Source organism: Halichoerus grypus, chromosome 8, assembly GCF_964656455.1.
Source record: "Halichoerus grypus chromosome 8, mHalGry1.hap1.1, whole genome shotgun sequence".
In the NCBI taxonomy this organism is placed as follows: Eukaryota; Metazoa; Chordata; class Mammalia; order Carnivora; family Phocidae; genus Halichoerus; species Halichoerus grypus.
Window position 1 is genome coordinate 81,895,051 of NC_135719.1, and position 16,144 is coordinate 81,911,194.

Genomic DNA, 16,144 nt, shown 5'->3' on the forward strand with positions numbered 1-16,144 from the left:
CGTTTTTCCCCTTGTCAGCTCTTGAGAAGGAGTCCCACCATTCACCCATAATGAATGAAACCTCACTCCCTCTCCAGGCTTGCACTGAGCTGATGATGAGTGTTGTTCTTTCGTCTTTCCCTGATCTCAGCCCCGGAGCTTTCTCCTTGCTCAGCTTTCAGTCCAAAGCCTGATTATTCCTATAAGGGGTCTGTGCAAATGCCACTTCTTCCAGGAAGCACTCACAAGCCCCCCAGATGTTTGAAATAATCTTGTGAAATTCCCAAATACAGGCTATCTGTATGGCTGTCACGACATGTCACAATTTACACCCTGTTCTTTAGGATGACTTCTTAAGAACAGGATGGGTTTCCCATTCATCTTTGGCTTCATGGCATCCCCTCTCTTTCCTGCCACCACATTCACATTCGGTGTCTGGACATAGGTAACACTCAATAAATGCCTTCTGAATGAATGACACACAGCAGAGATAATTCACACAAAGCATAGGTCATTTATTATTATTGTTATTATTTTCTTTTTCTGGCCCTTGACTAGTACATAGACGGCTTCTCTTCACCCTTTGGGTTGATGATTTTCTCTAGGTTGCTGCTGATGATATGATAAAGCTCAGCCTGGAAGAAGGCCAGAAGGGTGGCAGTCAGGTTCTTGGCTTCTCCCCCATCCCCCTCAACCATCTCCCATAGGGGCTTACTCCACACTCACATAGAAGGCCCTCAGGTCCAGCACCATGGCCCTGAGCTCCCCATAGGCTGCCTCATCTCGCTCATGCACCAGGGCCCGATAATCCATCTGGGATGTGGGAGGCAAAGCTGAGTCAGCTCCATGGGAGGTTGGGACATTAATCTGGTTTCCTCATATAGGGAATAGGTAACTTGAGGATGAGCCCCTTCTCAGCACTAAGAAATGGAATCCCACAGGATCAAGCCGAGAAAGGGGTCCAGGTTTCTGAAGCCCAAATCAGTTTTTCTAGCCAATGCTCTTGGCTTGGTATTTTCCACATTGGGAAAGTCAGAAAACAGACAAGGAAGACCTCTAGTCCCTCTTCCTTGCCCCAACCCCAGCCAGCCTCAGCTAAAAGCCTGGTGACTATCTACTCACTACATGAGTCTCCTTAGAGGCCTTGGCCACAGCATCCCCGCGTTCTGAGAAGTACCTGCCAAAAGCAAGGGAATAAACACAGGAACCGGTAGTGAGAGAGAGATACTCCCTCAGATCCTTCCCAGAGCCCCCCATTGTCCTGATGGGACTGCCCAGCTTTGGGAATCCCGAAGAAATGTCCCTGCAGCACCCCCGTGCTGGCCCTCCAGCTGCCCTCACTTGGAAATGGTTGTCTGGAAGGCTTCTACTTTTGTCTTGACTGCATTTACCCTCTCCAGCACCTTCTCCTGTGATTAAAAAAAAAGAGAGAGAGAGAGATGGGAGGCAAGAAAAACACTTCATCTCCTCCCTCCTTCACCCACCATCTTCCTCCTCCTCCCAGGTCATATCTAGTTCCTATCTCTCACTCCCCAAGTCTCTCCCTGCTCTCAATGTCCTCATACACCCTTTTCTTACCTGGATTGCCACCCCAAAGTCATTTCCATCCTCAATCTTGGGGATCAGGTGCTGGATCCATGTGATCACCTAAATTATGATCATGGAGGAATCATTCAACAAACTTACTGGGTTTTTCCTTTTACTGCCACTTCCTAATAACAGCTATATTTATTTATTTATTTTTAAGGTTTATTTATTTGAGAGAAAGAGAGCGAGCACAAGCAGGGGGAGCAGCAGAGGGAGAGGGAGAAGAAGGCTCCCCACCGAGCAGGGAGCCCGACTCAGGGCTCAATCCCAGGACCCTGAGCCAAAGGCAGACGCTTTAGCCGACTGAGCCACCCAGGTGCCCCTAATTGAGGATTTATTAAGTGCCAGGCACTGTACTACATATATATATCTCATTTAATCTTCACAGTTTTTTAAGATACATATTTTTATTGTACCCACTCAATAGATGAAAAAACTGAGTCACAGAGTGTCCAAGAAACTTATTTAAGGTAACCAACGAGGTAAGTGATGGAGTCAGAATTTGAGCCCAAGCAGTCTCTAGGGCCCAAGCTCTTAAACCAACTCATGATGGCACAACACCTGCACTGTGTACCTGGTACAGAGGTGGGTTCTGACACTATGGAGGTGGAAACAGCACAGTCTCTTGATTACACAGGGATACCATTGTGATATCAGAGGTCTAGCAGAATGAGAACACAAGGTATCGAAACCCAAAGCACAGAGGAAGTTTCCTATGTCAGGAATAGGTCCTTGAATGAAGGACTTGCATCTCTCAAGGAGACTAGGGCCGGGCCTGGCTAGTCTTCCCTTTCTCTTTCTCGCAGTTCTCAGGCTTACCAGAATGCATTTTTCTTTGAGAGTCCAGACTTCTGGCTTAACCAGGGCAAGGAGGACAAGAACCTTCTCATTTCCAGGGAGAAAGCCACACTTGGGAACTGTGAAAAAGAGAGCATTCAGGCCCCTTCTCATCCAGCAGGCAATGTGTCGTTTCCTCTTCCCTAGCCACCCCTTCCTCTCTTACCTTCTTTCTTTTCCTGCTTGTCTGTTTCCATCTAAGGTAAAAAGGGGGACAGTGGCTTTAGAAAAGTCTTGGAGGCTGGAGAGCCATCATCTCCACCTGGTTTATAGTCTAAGCCCTGCACCCCGAGTGTCTCACCTCATCATCCTTGGGTGGGGGGTCTGGGATGGGGATGTCCAGTGGGGCCCGGAGAGAGGTCAGGTCAGCAACATTGAGGGAGTCCTCCTGCACAGAGCTCACTGTCAGTGGCTGCCCAGCCTATTCCCCTCATTCTGAGTCACAGCCTTCCCTCCACACAGCCCACCCAACCCTCTGCCTAGGCTCAGGCCTCACACCACCCCAACGGTTCCAGTCCACCACTCATAACTGTTCTCTGCATGCTGAGCCCAGTTGTTATCTAGAGGGGGGTGGGTGGAGAGGACAGAGGCCTTGGGATGGGGTGGGAGGGGCCCATACTACTCACTTGCAAGAGCTGATTCAGGTGTATGATTTTCTGTGGCAAGAAACTGTAGAGGAACTCCTCTGCCTGTGGGTTACATTGCAAGGGTGGGGAATCTCAGAAGATGCTCCAGAGGTGTCTGAGAAGTAGGACTGGAAGGGCCCTTGTAAATCATTGACTCCAATACTTACAAATAAGGAAATTGAAGCCATGAGAAGTGAAGGGACTTGCCCAAGCTGGGAAGTGGCAGAACCATGGTTAGGACTTTGGGGCCACAGCTTTTCCCTCCACACCAAAAGAGGGGAGAGGAAGCAGCAGAGGTGGAGAGAATATTAAGAGGAGGCAAATTAAAGGTAGAGATCAATAATTAGGAGCCTTGGGTGAAGGTTTGATTAGGGAAGTAGGGCCCAGGGTGGGTTTGGGGGTCACTCTGAGAGGTTGCTGCCCTCAAGTACTGGTCTAAGATTCCGAGTCAAATCGCTTGAATCTAGAAGACTTACCTCCTGGAAAAGATTTTGCCTGAAGACATCCACCTGCACAGAGAGCAGTACCCGGATGTTGGTTAAGGGTCTCAGTAGTCAAGAGTAAGATCCCACCCACAAAGGGATGCCCTCCAACTTGGCTCAGGCCTTTCCTACCACAAGCCAGATTTCCCTGGAAGCTCAGGCTCAGTACAGACACTGGCCAGAGGGCAGGAATCTGGGAATCCCCCGGCAGAAGTGAAAGCACTAAGGAGAGGTTGGGGGAGTTCTCTGGCACGGCCTTGGTCCCCTGGAGTACCCAGCCTGGCCTCCCGATCCCCCATTACCTGTTTGCGGGCTTCCCCGCTCAGGCGCACCCCACTAGGCTTGGCCATGCTGCTCCAGTTGCAAGATCTCCGGTCTCCCGGCTCGCCGCCTGGCCTTTCGCTTTCACTCCCCGCGTCCAGGCCCGCCCCCCTCAGCCCCGCCCCCTTCCTTCTTTGCCCCCTCCCTCTGGCAGGCCGCAAACCGTAGGCAGCCCCTCAGTCATTCTCGGCCTGCTGCTACTAGTAGAGGCGGTGCGGACTCGGTCACAGGCCCAGGGGCTGTCCGAGGGAGGGGCTAGGATAAAAGTGGGACCGCGGCTACCGAACAGGGGCTGTCCCTCGGAGAAGGGGGGGCTCCCAGGGAGGGGTCAGGGCGGTCCCAGGAAAGTCCAGGGTTGGGTGGGAGGGGTAGGAAAGTGGGAAAGGGGGTGTTCAGTGGTGGGGCTCCCCCTAGAAGGCTCGACTGTAGGGAGGGGCTCGAGAGGGATCAGAGTGGAAGTGGGAGGGAGGGCCGGGGGCTGAGAAGGTCTAGTAGGAATATGGAAGGGAGCAGTCTTGGGGGATCCCTCTGGGAGGGCGCCCTGCCTTCAAGACCGACGAGGGAAGGGGCAGGACTCGCTTGAGGGGCCCAGACCGGCCAAAGCTGAGTCCCGGCAGCGTGGAGATTCCCCGGTGGGGACCGGAGCGAGGCCGACTGATCTAAATAGAGAAGGCTTTGAGGGAAATAAGGTAACCCCGCGCCTAGGGCCATCCGGAAAGGGGCGGAACCAGACTAGAGAAAGGAGGGGAAGAGCGCTAGTTCGGCGTTTAAGGCCCAGATGCTCTCTGGGGGAGGAGCCAGGGACCATTTGTCCTTCTCATTGGCTGGGCCCTGGCTTCCTCTTGGCCACGCCTCCTAGTTTCCTGACCCCACCCTGTCCTAACCTTAAAGCCCTCCCCTTCCCCTGAAACCAGGTCGCAATCCCGCCCTCTTTGCTAGTGCTTCCTGTTCCCGGCTAATCCTGGCGCGGGGCCCGGGGCCCAAGACTGACCGTGGCCTGAGTGACCTGGGGCGGCTTCGCCGACCGAGTCGGGCCGCGAAGCCGGACACCAGGCGGGAGGGGTGGCGCTCAGGCCGCGCACAGCCTGCGCCAGGTCCCGGCGGGCGACGGGGCTGGGGTTGACTCCTGTCTCAGGATGCCGGGGGAGGAGGAGGAGCGGGCCTTCCTGGCGGCCCGCGAGGAGCTGGCGAGCGCCCTGAGGAAGGATTCCGGGCAGGTGTTTTCCATGGAGCAACTCCGGCCGCTATTGGTCACATCCCTGCCTCCAGCAGCCCGCTACCTGCAGCTGGACGCCGCACGCCTGGTCCGCTGCAATGCTCATGGGGAGGTGAGGCCCGGCCCCGCTCGGGAGGGGGACAGAGGACCTGAGCCCAGGGCGGGGCTCACAGCTCTGCGCTCTCTGCCTGCTCTCAGCCCCGAAACTACCTCAACACCCTGTCCACGGCCCTGAACATCCTGGAGAAATATGGCCGCAACCTCCTCAGCCCCCAGCGGCCCCGGTACTGGCGCGGGGTCAAGTTTAATAACCCTGTCTTTCGCAGTACGGTGGATGCTGTGCAGGTGAAGTCCCTGGGCCCCTTATGGGAGGAGGGGACTTGGCCTGGCCTGGGGGGTTGGTTAGAAAGGGCCGGAGGCTGTGCTTAATGGGAAGGGGTCCAGCCCTTTTGGGAAGGGGGCCTGGTGGATGGTGACTGGTTTGAATGTGTGGTAGGGGGGCCGGGACGTTCTGCGATTGTATGGCTACACAGAAGAGCAACCAGATGGGTTGAGTTTCCCTGAGGGGCAGGAAGAGCCAGATGAGCACCAAGTAGCTACAGTCACACTGGAAGTACTGCTGCTTCGGACAGAGCTCAGCCTGCTGTTACAGGTGAGATGCTGAAGTGTCTCTAGTCCTGAGGACTTAAATACCAGGTCTGGGGAGCCCACCCTCACTCCCACAGGCAGTCTGGGGACCGTCATGCTGCTGAACCGTGGGCATAGTACCCATAGCAACCTGGGAACTGCCCATGCTGGTCTTCCTGTGGATGTTGGGAGACCAGGGTTTTGAGGGAGGGCCTTGTCCTAGGACTCCAGGTGGGAACTTTTCTTACCTTGTTTGCAGAATACTCACCCAAGACAACAAGCCCTAGAGCAGCTGCTGGAAGACAAGGTTGAGGATAATGTAAGGAAGGTAGGGATGGGGCTCTAAGACCTGATGACCAAAGGGGACAGGGGTTGTGGGACTGTGTCCCCAAACCCTTGCCCTGACCTTTTCTTCTCAGATACTGCAGCTCTCAGAGTTTGCCCCCTTACTGAGAGAGATTGCTCCTGGCCCCCTCACCACACCCTCTGCCCCAGGTATTACTCATCCTGTAATGGGGGGTGGGGCGGTTTCTAGTAGACCATATTGATGGACATTTGGGGCCCTCCTCTGTTTATCTTCTTGTCTTAAAAGAAATTAAAATTGTTTCCTTGGGTCTGGATATGTTGAAAAGTAGTCTGTGATTTGTACCCTCCCACCGCAAATTCAGATGGAACGTGGTCTTTTTCAGAAAGATGTTCAATTTTTTTCTCTCCTGTTCTCCAGGCTCCACTCCTGGGCCCTGCTTCCTCTGTGGCTCTGCCCCTGGCACACTGCACTGTTCAACCTGTAAACAGGCCTTATGCCCAGCTTGTGATCGCCTATTCCATGGACACCCATCCCGTTCCCATCACCTCCGCCAGACCCTGCCTGGGGCCCCCCAGGCCACCCGCCTGACCCCCAGGTGAGAGATCTTCTCTTCTGGGTAGGAGTGAAGTTGAGAGAACTTACAGTGGTTTGAGTATCTACTGGATGTCAGTTTCTATGCTAAAGACTGTTTCATGTAAGACAAGCAGCCAGTTATTGCCCTCCACAAGGTCACAGACATACATATCAAGCAAGTGTCAGTCACAGCAAGATATATTATTATGTTGTGCAAATAGATAGGAACAGGAGGAACCTAGCCTAAAGGATCAGATCAATTGGTAGGACTTTTTCTTTTTTTTAAGATTTCATTTATTTAAGGGGAGGGGGGTGGGGGGATGCGTTAGCCTGGTGATGGGTATTGAGGATGGCTCGTGTTGTAATGAGCACCGGGTGTTATACACAAACAATGAATCAGGGAACAGTACATCAAAAACTAATGAAGTACTGGGGCGCCTGGGTGGCTCAGTCATTAAGCGTCTGCCGTCGGCTCAGGTCATGATCCCAGGGTCCTGGGATTGAGCCCTGCGTCAGGCTCCCTCTTCGGCGGGAAGCGTGCTTCTCCCTCTCCCACTCCCTGTGCTTGTGTTCCCTCTTCTGCTGTGTCTCTCTCTGTCAAATAAATAAAAAGTAAAATCTTAAAAAAAAAAGGGGGGGGCGCCTGGGTGGTTCAGTCGGTGAAGCGTCTGCCTTCGGCTCAGGTCGTGGTCCCAGGGTCCTGGGATCGAGCCCCGCGTCGGGCTCCCTGCTCAGTGGAGAGCCTGCTTCTCCCTCTCCCTCTGCCTGCCTCTCTGCCTACTTGTACTCTCTCTCTATCTCTCTGTCAAATAAATAAATAAAATCTTAAAAAAAAAAAAACCTAATGAAGTACTGTATGGTGACTAACATAATAAATAAATTAATTGATTAATTAAAAATAAATATCTGCATGATAGGTAACATGGTATGAACTAATTTGATACTAAATTAAACTCATGTAGAAAAAGGGCAGTAGGATTAATAATAAATCGCTTAATGATAATAAACAACAAAAAAAGAAATTTTATTTATTTAGTTGAGCGAGAGAGAGATTGAGAGAACCAGTGGGAGGAGGGGCAGAGGGAGAAGCTGACTCTCTGAGGAGCAGGGAGCCTGATGCAGGGACTCGATCCCAGGACCCTGGGATCATGACCTGAGCCGGAGGCAGATGCTTAACCGACTAAGCCACCCAGGCACCCAATCAGTAGGATTTCTAAGCACCTAGTATGGGTCAGGCCACATTAGGGATATCTATCAGCAAGATGTGAACTTTAAGATAATAATTAAACGTTGAACAGGTTATGGGTATGAAGTGTTCCAGACAGAACAACATATACGAAGGACAGGGTCTGTGTTGTCCCACAGAGAATGAGGGATGCCCGGGAATAAGGGACCCAGGCACCAGGGCTCCTTCAGCAGACCATCTCTACTCTTTTGTTACAGCTTACCTGCCTCAGTTCCATCACGGACCCAGTCAACCTCTGTGCTGACCTTGGGAGACAGCTCTCTTGTGCTTCCCCTGAAAGCTTCCCCTGATCCTACAAATGCCCGTCTGCCCTGGCACTGTGCTGCCTGTGCCATGCTAAATGAATCTTGGGCAGTGCTCTGTGTGGCCTGTGATCGGCCCCGAGGCTGTAAGGGGTTGGGGCTAGGGATTGAGGGTTCCCAAGGAGCTGGGGGCCTAGAATCTGAGCTTGCACGGGGTCGCTGGGCCTGCCAGAGCTGCACCTTTGAGAACGAGGCAGCAGCTGTGCTATGTGCCATCTGTGAGCGACCTCGGCTGGCTCAGCCTCCTAGCTTGGTGGTGGATTCTCGGGATACTGGCATTTGCCTGCAGCCCCTTCAGGTAACCTATTCCTGGCCTTCCCGGCTCTTTATTTGTACCTGTTACCACAGGCCATTCTCTACTTCCTCATTTCCTGTTTCCTTCAGTTCCTCTGTGTCTTCCCCCCAGCTCCCTATCTTTCCATCTTGAGCCTCAGCCAGCTTTCAATCGGATCATTCTTTTGCCTTCCCAGCAGGGGGATACTTTGCTCTCCTCTGCCCAGACTCCAGTCTGGTACTGTATTCACTGTACCTTCTGCAACTCGGGCCCTGGCTGGGTGTGTGCTATGTGCAACCGGACCAGCAGCCCCAACCCAGTGCAGCATGCCCCCCGGCCCCATGCCAGCTCTCTGGAAGAGCGACTCCCTGAGCCAGGGCCTCCACGACGCCTCAGTGCCCCCCTGCCCAGTTCCTGTGGGGACCCTGAGAAGCAGCGCCAAGACAAGATGCGGGAGGAAGGTCTCCAACTAGTGACCAAGATCCGGGTGAGGATTTAGGCCTGGGACGAGGTAGGGTTGAGCTAGTCGGGGAAGGGAAAGGCCACCGTGGATTAATACAAGTTCTTGTAAAACTTGACGTTGTTAGTGGCAGCTGCCTCTTAATGAACGCTTCCCACCTGACAAGTATCATACCGTGCGCTGCTCACGTGATCCATACGTCTAACCACTGTCAGCATTTTGGTTCGGGCAGAGGGTGGGCGGAGGGTGCCCTTCCTGATAGGCCATCTGTCTGGGTGCAACTGTGCCTTAGGAAGGGGAAGCTGCAGGTGCCTGTCCAGAGGAGGTCTTCTCGGCTCTACAGTACTCAGGCACCGAGGTGCCCCTGCAGTGGTTGCGCTCAGAGCTGCCCTACGTGCTGGAGATGGTGGCCGAGCTGGCCGGACAGCAGGACCCAGGGCTGGGTGCCTTTTCCTGTCAGGAGGCCCGGAAAGCCTGGCTGGATCGTCATGGCAATGTTGATGAAGCTGTGGAAGAGTGTGTGAGGGCCCGGCGGAGGAAGGTACCAGCGGTGTTGGCCGGGGCAGGGGCGGGGGGGGGACAGGGTTGAGGACTGTGGATCTCAGAGCCTCTCACACTGTCTTTTGCTTGCCATTTCCCTCTCCGCTACTCTCCACCCCCACCTCTCAGGTGCAGGAGCTCCGGTCCCTGGGCTTTGGGCCTGAAGAGGGGTCTCTTCAAGCATTGTTCCAACATGGAGGTGATGTGGCCCGGGCCCTGACAGAGCTCCAGCGCCAGCGCCTGGAGCCCTTCCATCAGCGCCTCTGGGACAAGGGCCCTGATCCCACCCCTTCTTGGGATGGGCCAGATAAGCAGGTGCCGGGAGGAGAATCCACTTGGCGGAGCAGGGGGAAGGCTGAGGGGTAGGATTCTTGGGGTCTGACAGCCACTCCTCCCCCCGAATCACGTTGTAGAGTCTGGTCAGACGGCTTTTGGCAGTCTATGCGCTCCCCAGCTGGGGCCGGGCGGAGCTGGCGCTGGCCCTGCTGCAGGAGACACCCAGGAATTATGAACTGGGGGACGTGGTGGAAGCTGTGAGGCACAGCCAGGACCGGGCCTTCCTGCGCCGCTTGCTTGCTCAGGAGTGTGCTGTGTGCGGCTGGGCCCTGCCACGCAACCGGGTAAGCCCGCCCCCCCTGCACCTGGCCTCAGGATGACTCTCTTCCCTTTGGGCCCTGCTCCGCCCCAGCCCCCCGTCGGCCCTGTCTTTTGAACCCTGCAGTTACCCATGTGCCCCGGACGGTGTCTGAGAAGGGGAGGGCAGGAATAGGCCACCTCCTCCCCCACCTTATTTTTACTGTTCCACTATGGAACATTTCAAACACAAAACGTCAGCTTTCCTTGTCCAAGTTCTCCCAACTCCCATGTATTCATCAGCATGCTTCTGCAGTCATCAGTGCTTCACCAGTTTTTATTCCACCTACACACACGCAGAATTATTTTAAAGCAAATCTTAGGCATCATATAGTCAGTCTGTAAATAGTTGAGTATGTATCTCTGAAAGGTAAAAGTCTTTGAAAACATAACCACAAATACCATTAGCGCACCAAAAAAATGACCAGGAATTCTTGAACGTCATCATCAAATATCCAGTTGGCAGGAGCAGGCTCCTCTTATCTCCTGAGCCTCTGCTTACTCTAGGCCAGAAATGGCAGTTCTTGGGCCAAATACAGTCCAGTTTAGTTAGGCTGGCTCTGGACATGTTGTGTTTTGTTTTGTTCTCTACTTTTTATTTTAAAATAATTGTAGATTCTCAGGAAGTTGTAAAAATAGTATAGAGTCCTGTGTGCTCTTTACCCACCTTCTCCCAATGGTGGCATCTTCTGTAATTACTGTACAATATCAAGACCAGGAAATAAACACTGGGGGCGCCTGGGTGGCTCAGACGGTTAAGCGTCTGCCTTCAACTTAGGTCATGATCCCAGGGTCCTGGGATCGAGCCCCACATCAGACTCCCTGCTCCGCGGGGAACCTGCTTCTCCCTCTGCCTCTCTCTCTCTCTCTCTCTCATGAATAAATAAATAAAATCTTTAAAAAAAAAAAAAGAAACACTCGTACAATGTGAGCTAGACTGCAGACCTTGTTCATTTTTCACATGGATGTGTGCGTGGCTCTGTGCCGTTTTATCCCGCGTGTAGGCCCACGGAACCACCAAGATACGGATTGTTCCATCACCACAAAGGAACCCCCTGGTGCAGCCCCTTTATAGTTGCAACTTTCTTTCTTTCTTTTTAAGATGTTTATTTGACAAGAGACAGAGAGCAAGAGAGCACAAGCAAGGGGAACTGCAGAGGGAGAGGGAGAAGCAGACTCTGCCGAGCAGGGAGCCCGATGCGGGGCTCTATCCCAGGACCCTGGGATCATGACCCGAGCCGAAGGCAGATGCTTAACTGACTGAGCCACCCAGGCGCCCCTAGTTGCAACTTTCTTCCCTTCCTCCTGTCACCTGACAACAACTAGTCTGTTCTCCATCTCTATAGTATCGTCAGTTCAGAGATATTATTTGTTTGTTTGCTTTTAGTTGAATGTGAGTGCCTTCGGAGGGTGCTCTTCTGTTTACTTTAGGCCTCACCGTTGTCTTTTTTCTCCCGTGACTGTCTTCAGACATTTAGATTGCCTGCCAGGCACTTGTTGGAGGTTGCTGCCTTGGCCAGTCATTAATTAGACCCGGGTTTCTCGGTGGACCCCTGGCTACTGCCCCTTCCCCAGGCTGGCAGCTGTGGCTTCAGACCCGCTCCTCTCCCTGCCTCACCCTGTAGATGCAGGCCCTGACTTCCTGTGAGTGCACCATCTGCCCTGACTGCTTCCGCCAGCACTTCACTATCGCCTTGAAGGAGAAGCACATCACCGACATGGTGTGCCCCGCCTGTGGCCGCCCCGACCTCACCGATGACACACAGCTGCTCAGCTACTTCTCTACCCTTGACATCCAGGTACTGCAGTCCCTAGGACTCGGGGTGCCCTGGGCTTTGAACAGGAACCCTGCCCACCCACCGCTTCTGCATCCTGTCCCCAGCTTCGGGAGAGTCTGGAGCCAGATGCCTATGCACTGTTTCACAAGAAGCTGACTGAGGGTGTGCTCATGCGGGACCCCAAGTTCTTGTGGTGTGCCCAGGTAAGTGCCCTGCGCAGGGGAGCTGACTGGAGGGGGTGGGGGGAGGGCAGGGTGCCAGACCAGGCCTCAGATAGCTTATGCTCTTGCACCCACAGTGCTCTTTTGGCTTCATATATGAACGGGAGCAGCTGGAGGCAACGTGTCCCCAGTGTCACCAGACCTTCTGTGTGCGCTGTAAGCGCCAGGTGAGGCACATTCATCCTTTCAGAAAGAACTCGCTAAGCTACTGGCAGGTACTATGTCAGACTCGGGGTATGCCGAAGCACGGAACAGACGTGAGCTCTGGGCTCGAGGAGCTTGCAGACTAGTCAGGAAAGGAGGGAGGGACGGAGGGAGACAGGGAGGCTGAGGGGGAGGGAGCGTGAAAGGTAAGGTAACGGAGGAAGGAATGGGGAGGGAGGGAGGGAAGGAAGGAAAGGTGAGGAGGAAGGAGGGAAAGGTGGTGCGGGAGGGAGAGAGCCGAAGTACACATGGCATAAGTTCTATAAAGAAAACACAGGAATCGGAGATTAGGAATAACAGAACAGACCTACTTAGGATAGAGAAGTCAGACAAGTCTTCTCTAAAATGGTTTAATTTAAGCTCAGGCCTGAAAGTTAAGAAGAAGCCAACTTTGCAAAGGATATTCGGGACAGAAAGAACAACACATGGAAAGGCCAAAGTCAGAAAAAGTGTTGTGTGGCTGGAGCCCCAAGAGCAAGGGTGAGAGTGGCAGGCGGTCGGAGAGGAGCTAGCTGCCAGATCAGGAGAGGCCTTGAGGCCAAGTGAGGAAGGTATTTGCCTTTTATTCTAAGACTAAGCAAGGGGTGATACTGTCTCATTTGCCTTTTAAGAAGTTTAATATTTGAGTGCTCGCTTTGGCAGCACATATTCTAAAAAGTTTAACGTCAGATACCAAAAAGTGACATCTCTATTACAAAACACAATAGTAATAAAATGACCACCTGAGACCCTACCACTAAATCTCGAAACTAGAACACTCCCAGTGCTCTTGAAGCCACCCGCCTTACGTTCTCCAAGGCTCCTTGGCCGCAGGGTGGAGCGTGCACTGCAGGCGAGCAGGTGCGGAGGCAGACACACCAGGACCTGAGGCAAGACCTGACCTGGCCTGGAGTAGCGGGGCCATAGTAGGGATGAAGAAAAGGGACAGGGCTGAGATAGGCTTGGGGGGTGGACAGAAGACCTGCTAGTGAATATGTGCCGGTATGAGGAAGCGAAAGAACCCAGGCTAGCCCCTTGGTTTGAGATGGGAGCCAATGGTGAAGGACAGTGCCACAAACTAAGCCAGGGACCACTAGGTAGGAGAGTCGGGGCCCTCAGGAAGGGCCCAGGGTGGAGTTTTCAGGTGAAGCTTGCTTTCCCTCCTGCAGTGGGAGGAGCAGCACCGAGGCCGGAGCTGTGAGGATTTCCAGAACTGGAAACGCACCAATGACCCAGAATACCAGGCCCAGGGCCTGGCCATGTATCTCCAGGAGAATGGCATTGGTAAGGGTGGCCCTCCAGGCCTGTTTGCCGGGTCATTTGTCACTGCCCGCGGCTCTCTTCCTAAGGGCCTTGTGGAGCGGTGGCAGCCCCAGCCCTGACCTGCTGTCCTTTGCAGACTGCCCCAAGTGCAAGTTCTCGTACGCACTGGCCCGAGGAGGCTGCATGCACTTTCACTGCACCCAGTGCCGCCACCAGTTCTGCAGTGGCTGTTACAATGCCTTTTACGCCAAGAATGTGAGCCCGGAGAATGGGGATGGAAGGGACAGGAGGGTGGGCGGCTGCCATCGGGTGGGGGGGGGGGGGCAAAGGCATGAAGGAGTAGCCTAGGGGAAGAGAAGGGGAGGCCAGTGGGGTGTAAAGCACCTCTCTCTGTCCCCCTTCTGCCTGCTCCAGACCCTCCAATATCTCCATCTTCCCCCATCCCTAGACCCCTCATGCAGGGGTTCTGAGAAGCCAGGACCCCAACCATCTCCAACTTCCCCTCTCCCATCTGGGTTTCCGCCAGAAATGTCCAGACCCTAACTGCAGGGTGAAAAAGTCCCTGCATGGCCACCACCCACGAGACTGCCTCTTCTACCTGCGGGACTGGACTGCTCTCCGGCTCCAGAAGCTGCTACAGGTCAGGGGTGGCCAGCCTGGCTGGGTTTGCAGATTGCCCAGGGTAGGAGGCAGGGCCCCGGGTGGCAAGAAAGGAAAGGCTCCCTGCTGGGCAATTCAGCGGGGCTGGCATCAAGGGGAATCTAATGCCCATCCTTCTGCCCCTCCTCAGGACAATAATGTCATGTTCAACACAGAGCCCCCAGCAGGGGCCCGGGCGGTTCCTGGCGGTGAGTGTCGGGACAAGCCTGGGAGAAGGGGTGAGGGCGGGCTGGGCTCCCACTGTGTTGTGGGTAAGGGGGAGGCTTGGGTGTGTGGTCAGAGCTCGGCCTGTGCTGACTTATGTGTTTCTGGGCAAATTAACCTCTCTGGGCCTACTTTCTTCCTCTGTGATGTGGGAGTAATACGCCTACTTTGCAGCTCAGCTGTTTTACATGAGGCCACATTGAAGCACCTGGCGCTTGATCCTAATTTCCTTCTCCCATTCCCGAAGGATAATGACTCGTTAACTCAATAACGAGACTTGCTAGTTGCACTGTTTTAGATTCTATGAGGGCAACAGGGAGAGGTTACCTATGGTTCTAATCTGCCCCAGCCCTTATTACCATAAGGTAAGACCTTCCCAGAGTAAGTTAACTAGGCACGAGCTAAATCACAGCCAAAAGAGTTGTCTCAAGAGAGTATGTGACGATAAACCAAAGAGAAAGAGTAGTGATTACGGACCAAAAGCAAGCTTGGATAAAAACAGGGCCAGCAAGGCCCCTGCTTGTGTGTCAGAGCTGGGCTGCCGCAGCGGTCTCTCTCAGCTCCCACGGCCCTCTGGCCCCCAGCACCGTTAGGGCAGTCCCCTCCCTGGAGGCTGCCTCCCCTGCCTCCGTTGATACCCCAGCTCTCCGGGGGCTTCGTGGTTAGTGACCTCCTCCCAACACAAGGGTCCCTTCCTTCCCTTATCCTTAGGTGGCTGCCGAGTGATGGAGCAGAAGGAGGTTCCTAATGGGTTCCGGGATGAAGCCTGTGGCAAGGAGACCCCGGCTGGCCATGCTGGGCTCTGCCAGTGAGTATCAGGCACGGCCCGGAGCTCGGTGGTGGGGAGGGTGCGCCTGGGGAGTACCGGGGGGCTGCGGGAGTGGTGGGTCCTGCAGGGAAGTGGGGGGGGGGGGCTGTCTGGGCAAGGGCGTGGCTAGGTGGTGCACAGGGAGTGTGTGCCTACCGGGGCAAGCGGCAGGAGTTGTCAGTCTTGTTCGCCTGAGTAGGCGAGTGCCCGGCAAGGTGCTGGGCACACTAGCTTAATGTTAGCCGGCTGGAAGAACAAATACCCTGTCGTCTCCCCAGGGCACACTACAAAGAATATCTTGTGAGCCTCATTAATGCCCACTCACTGGACCCAGCCACCCTGTATGAGGTAGAGGAGCTGGAAACAGCTGCTGAGCGCTACCTGCACGCACGCCCTCAGCCAGTGGCCGGGGAGGACGCCCATGCCTACCACGCCCGCCTATTACAGGTAAAGCACCCCCCCAGCCTCACCTCTGACCCACACCCTAGAAGTCCCCTGTCCAGCCTGTGTCTGAGCTCTAGGCTTCCAGTGTGATCATTTTCTCTCTCCTTCTGCAGAAGCTGATGGAAGAGGTGCCCTTGGGACAGAGTATCCCTCGCAGGAGGAAGTAGCTGAGGGCAAGGATCCTCTTGAGGGTCTCAAGGCCCAACCTCCTCAGGAACAGCTCCAGCACCAATAAAGAGGCATCTCCTTGCCCAGGCTTTTTGGTGGTCCTTCTTCTGGCCCCACCATCTGGGGCACCAGGGAGAGAGGGGGGTGAACTGAGAGCTTTGCTGAAAGGGTCGCCTGCAGCCCACCACCTGACCCTCCTTGGACTCAGGGCCAGGAAGGAATTGACACCATGGATGGCCAAGGAGCCCCTCCCCAGCCAGCCACCTGGCCTGGGCTTTCTCCTCCCCTGCCTCCTTTGTTCCTTCCTGGAATTCGGCTGATATTTGAGGTCACCTACTAGGCACCAGGCAGGCACGAGGGGGAAAACACAGATGCACGGGTGCTATAGGGCCAGCCAGAGGACTC

At 54.4% G+C, this 16,144-nt stretch overlaps 2 protein-coding genes across 7 annotated transcripts; one reads left to right on the forward strand and one right to left on the reverse strand.

Moving 5' to 3' along the window:
* Nucleotides 1–473: 473 nt before the first annotated feature.
* On the reverse strand, nt 474–3,964 carry PSME2 (proteasome activator subunit 2). The gene is made up of 11 exons (XM_036114694.2): nt 3,814–3,964; nt 3,506–3,538; nt 3,030–3,092; nt 2,705–2,791; nt 2,570–2,600; nt 2,386–2,483; nt 1,558–1,626; nt 1,321–1,388; nt 1,102–1,156; nt 706–792; nt 474–614 (listed from the first exon to the last, which is right to left on the reverse strand). Exons 1-11 carry the CDS (start codon nt 3,859–3,861, stop codon nt 534–536), a joined length of 720 nt encoding a protein of 239 aa, XP_035970587.1. The 5' UTR covers nt 3,862–3,964; the 3' UTR covers nt 474–533.
* Nucleotides 3,965–4,726: 762 nt separating this feature from the next.
* Nucleotides 4,727–15,828, forward strand: RNF31 (ring finger protein 31). 6 transcript variants are annotated; one of them, XM_036114649.2, is made up of 21 exons: nt 4,727–5,160; nt 5,247–5,393; nt 5,545–5,700; nt 5,935–6,003; nt 6,095–6,170; nt 6,400–6,577; nt 7,999–8,401; nt 8,574–8,864; nt 9,130–9,378; nt 9,507–9,692; nt 9,791–9,997; nt 11,636–11,809; nt 11,893–11,991; nt 12,087–12,176; nt 13,362–13,476; nt 13,592–13,710; nt 13,904–14,095; nt 14,246–14,303; nt 15,031–15,127; nt 15,406–15,574; nt 15,685–15,828. In XM_036114649.2, exons 1-21 carry the CDS (start codon nt 4,969–4,971, stop codon nt 15,736–15,738), a joined length of 3,321 nt encoding a protein of 1,106 aa, XP_035970542.1. In that variant the 5' UTR covers nt 4,727–4,968; the 3' UTR covers nt 15,739–15,828. The 6 variants fall into 6 exon arrangements, 5 of the variants coding, with proteins under 5 accessions (XP_035970542.1, XP_035970544.1, XP_077909608.1 ...); XM_036114651.2 differs by having other exon boundaries at nt 13,982–14,095; XM_078053482.1 differs by having other exon boundaries at nt 8,577–8,864.
* The last annotated feature ends 316 nt before the right edge of the window (nt 15,829–16,144 follow it).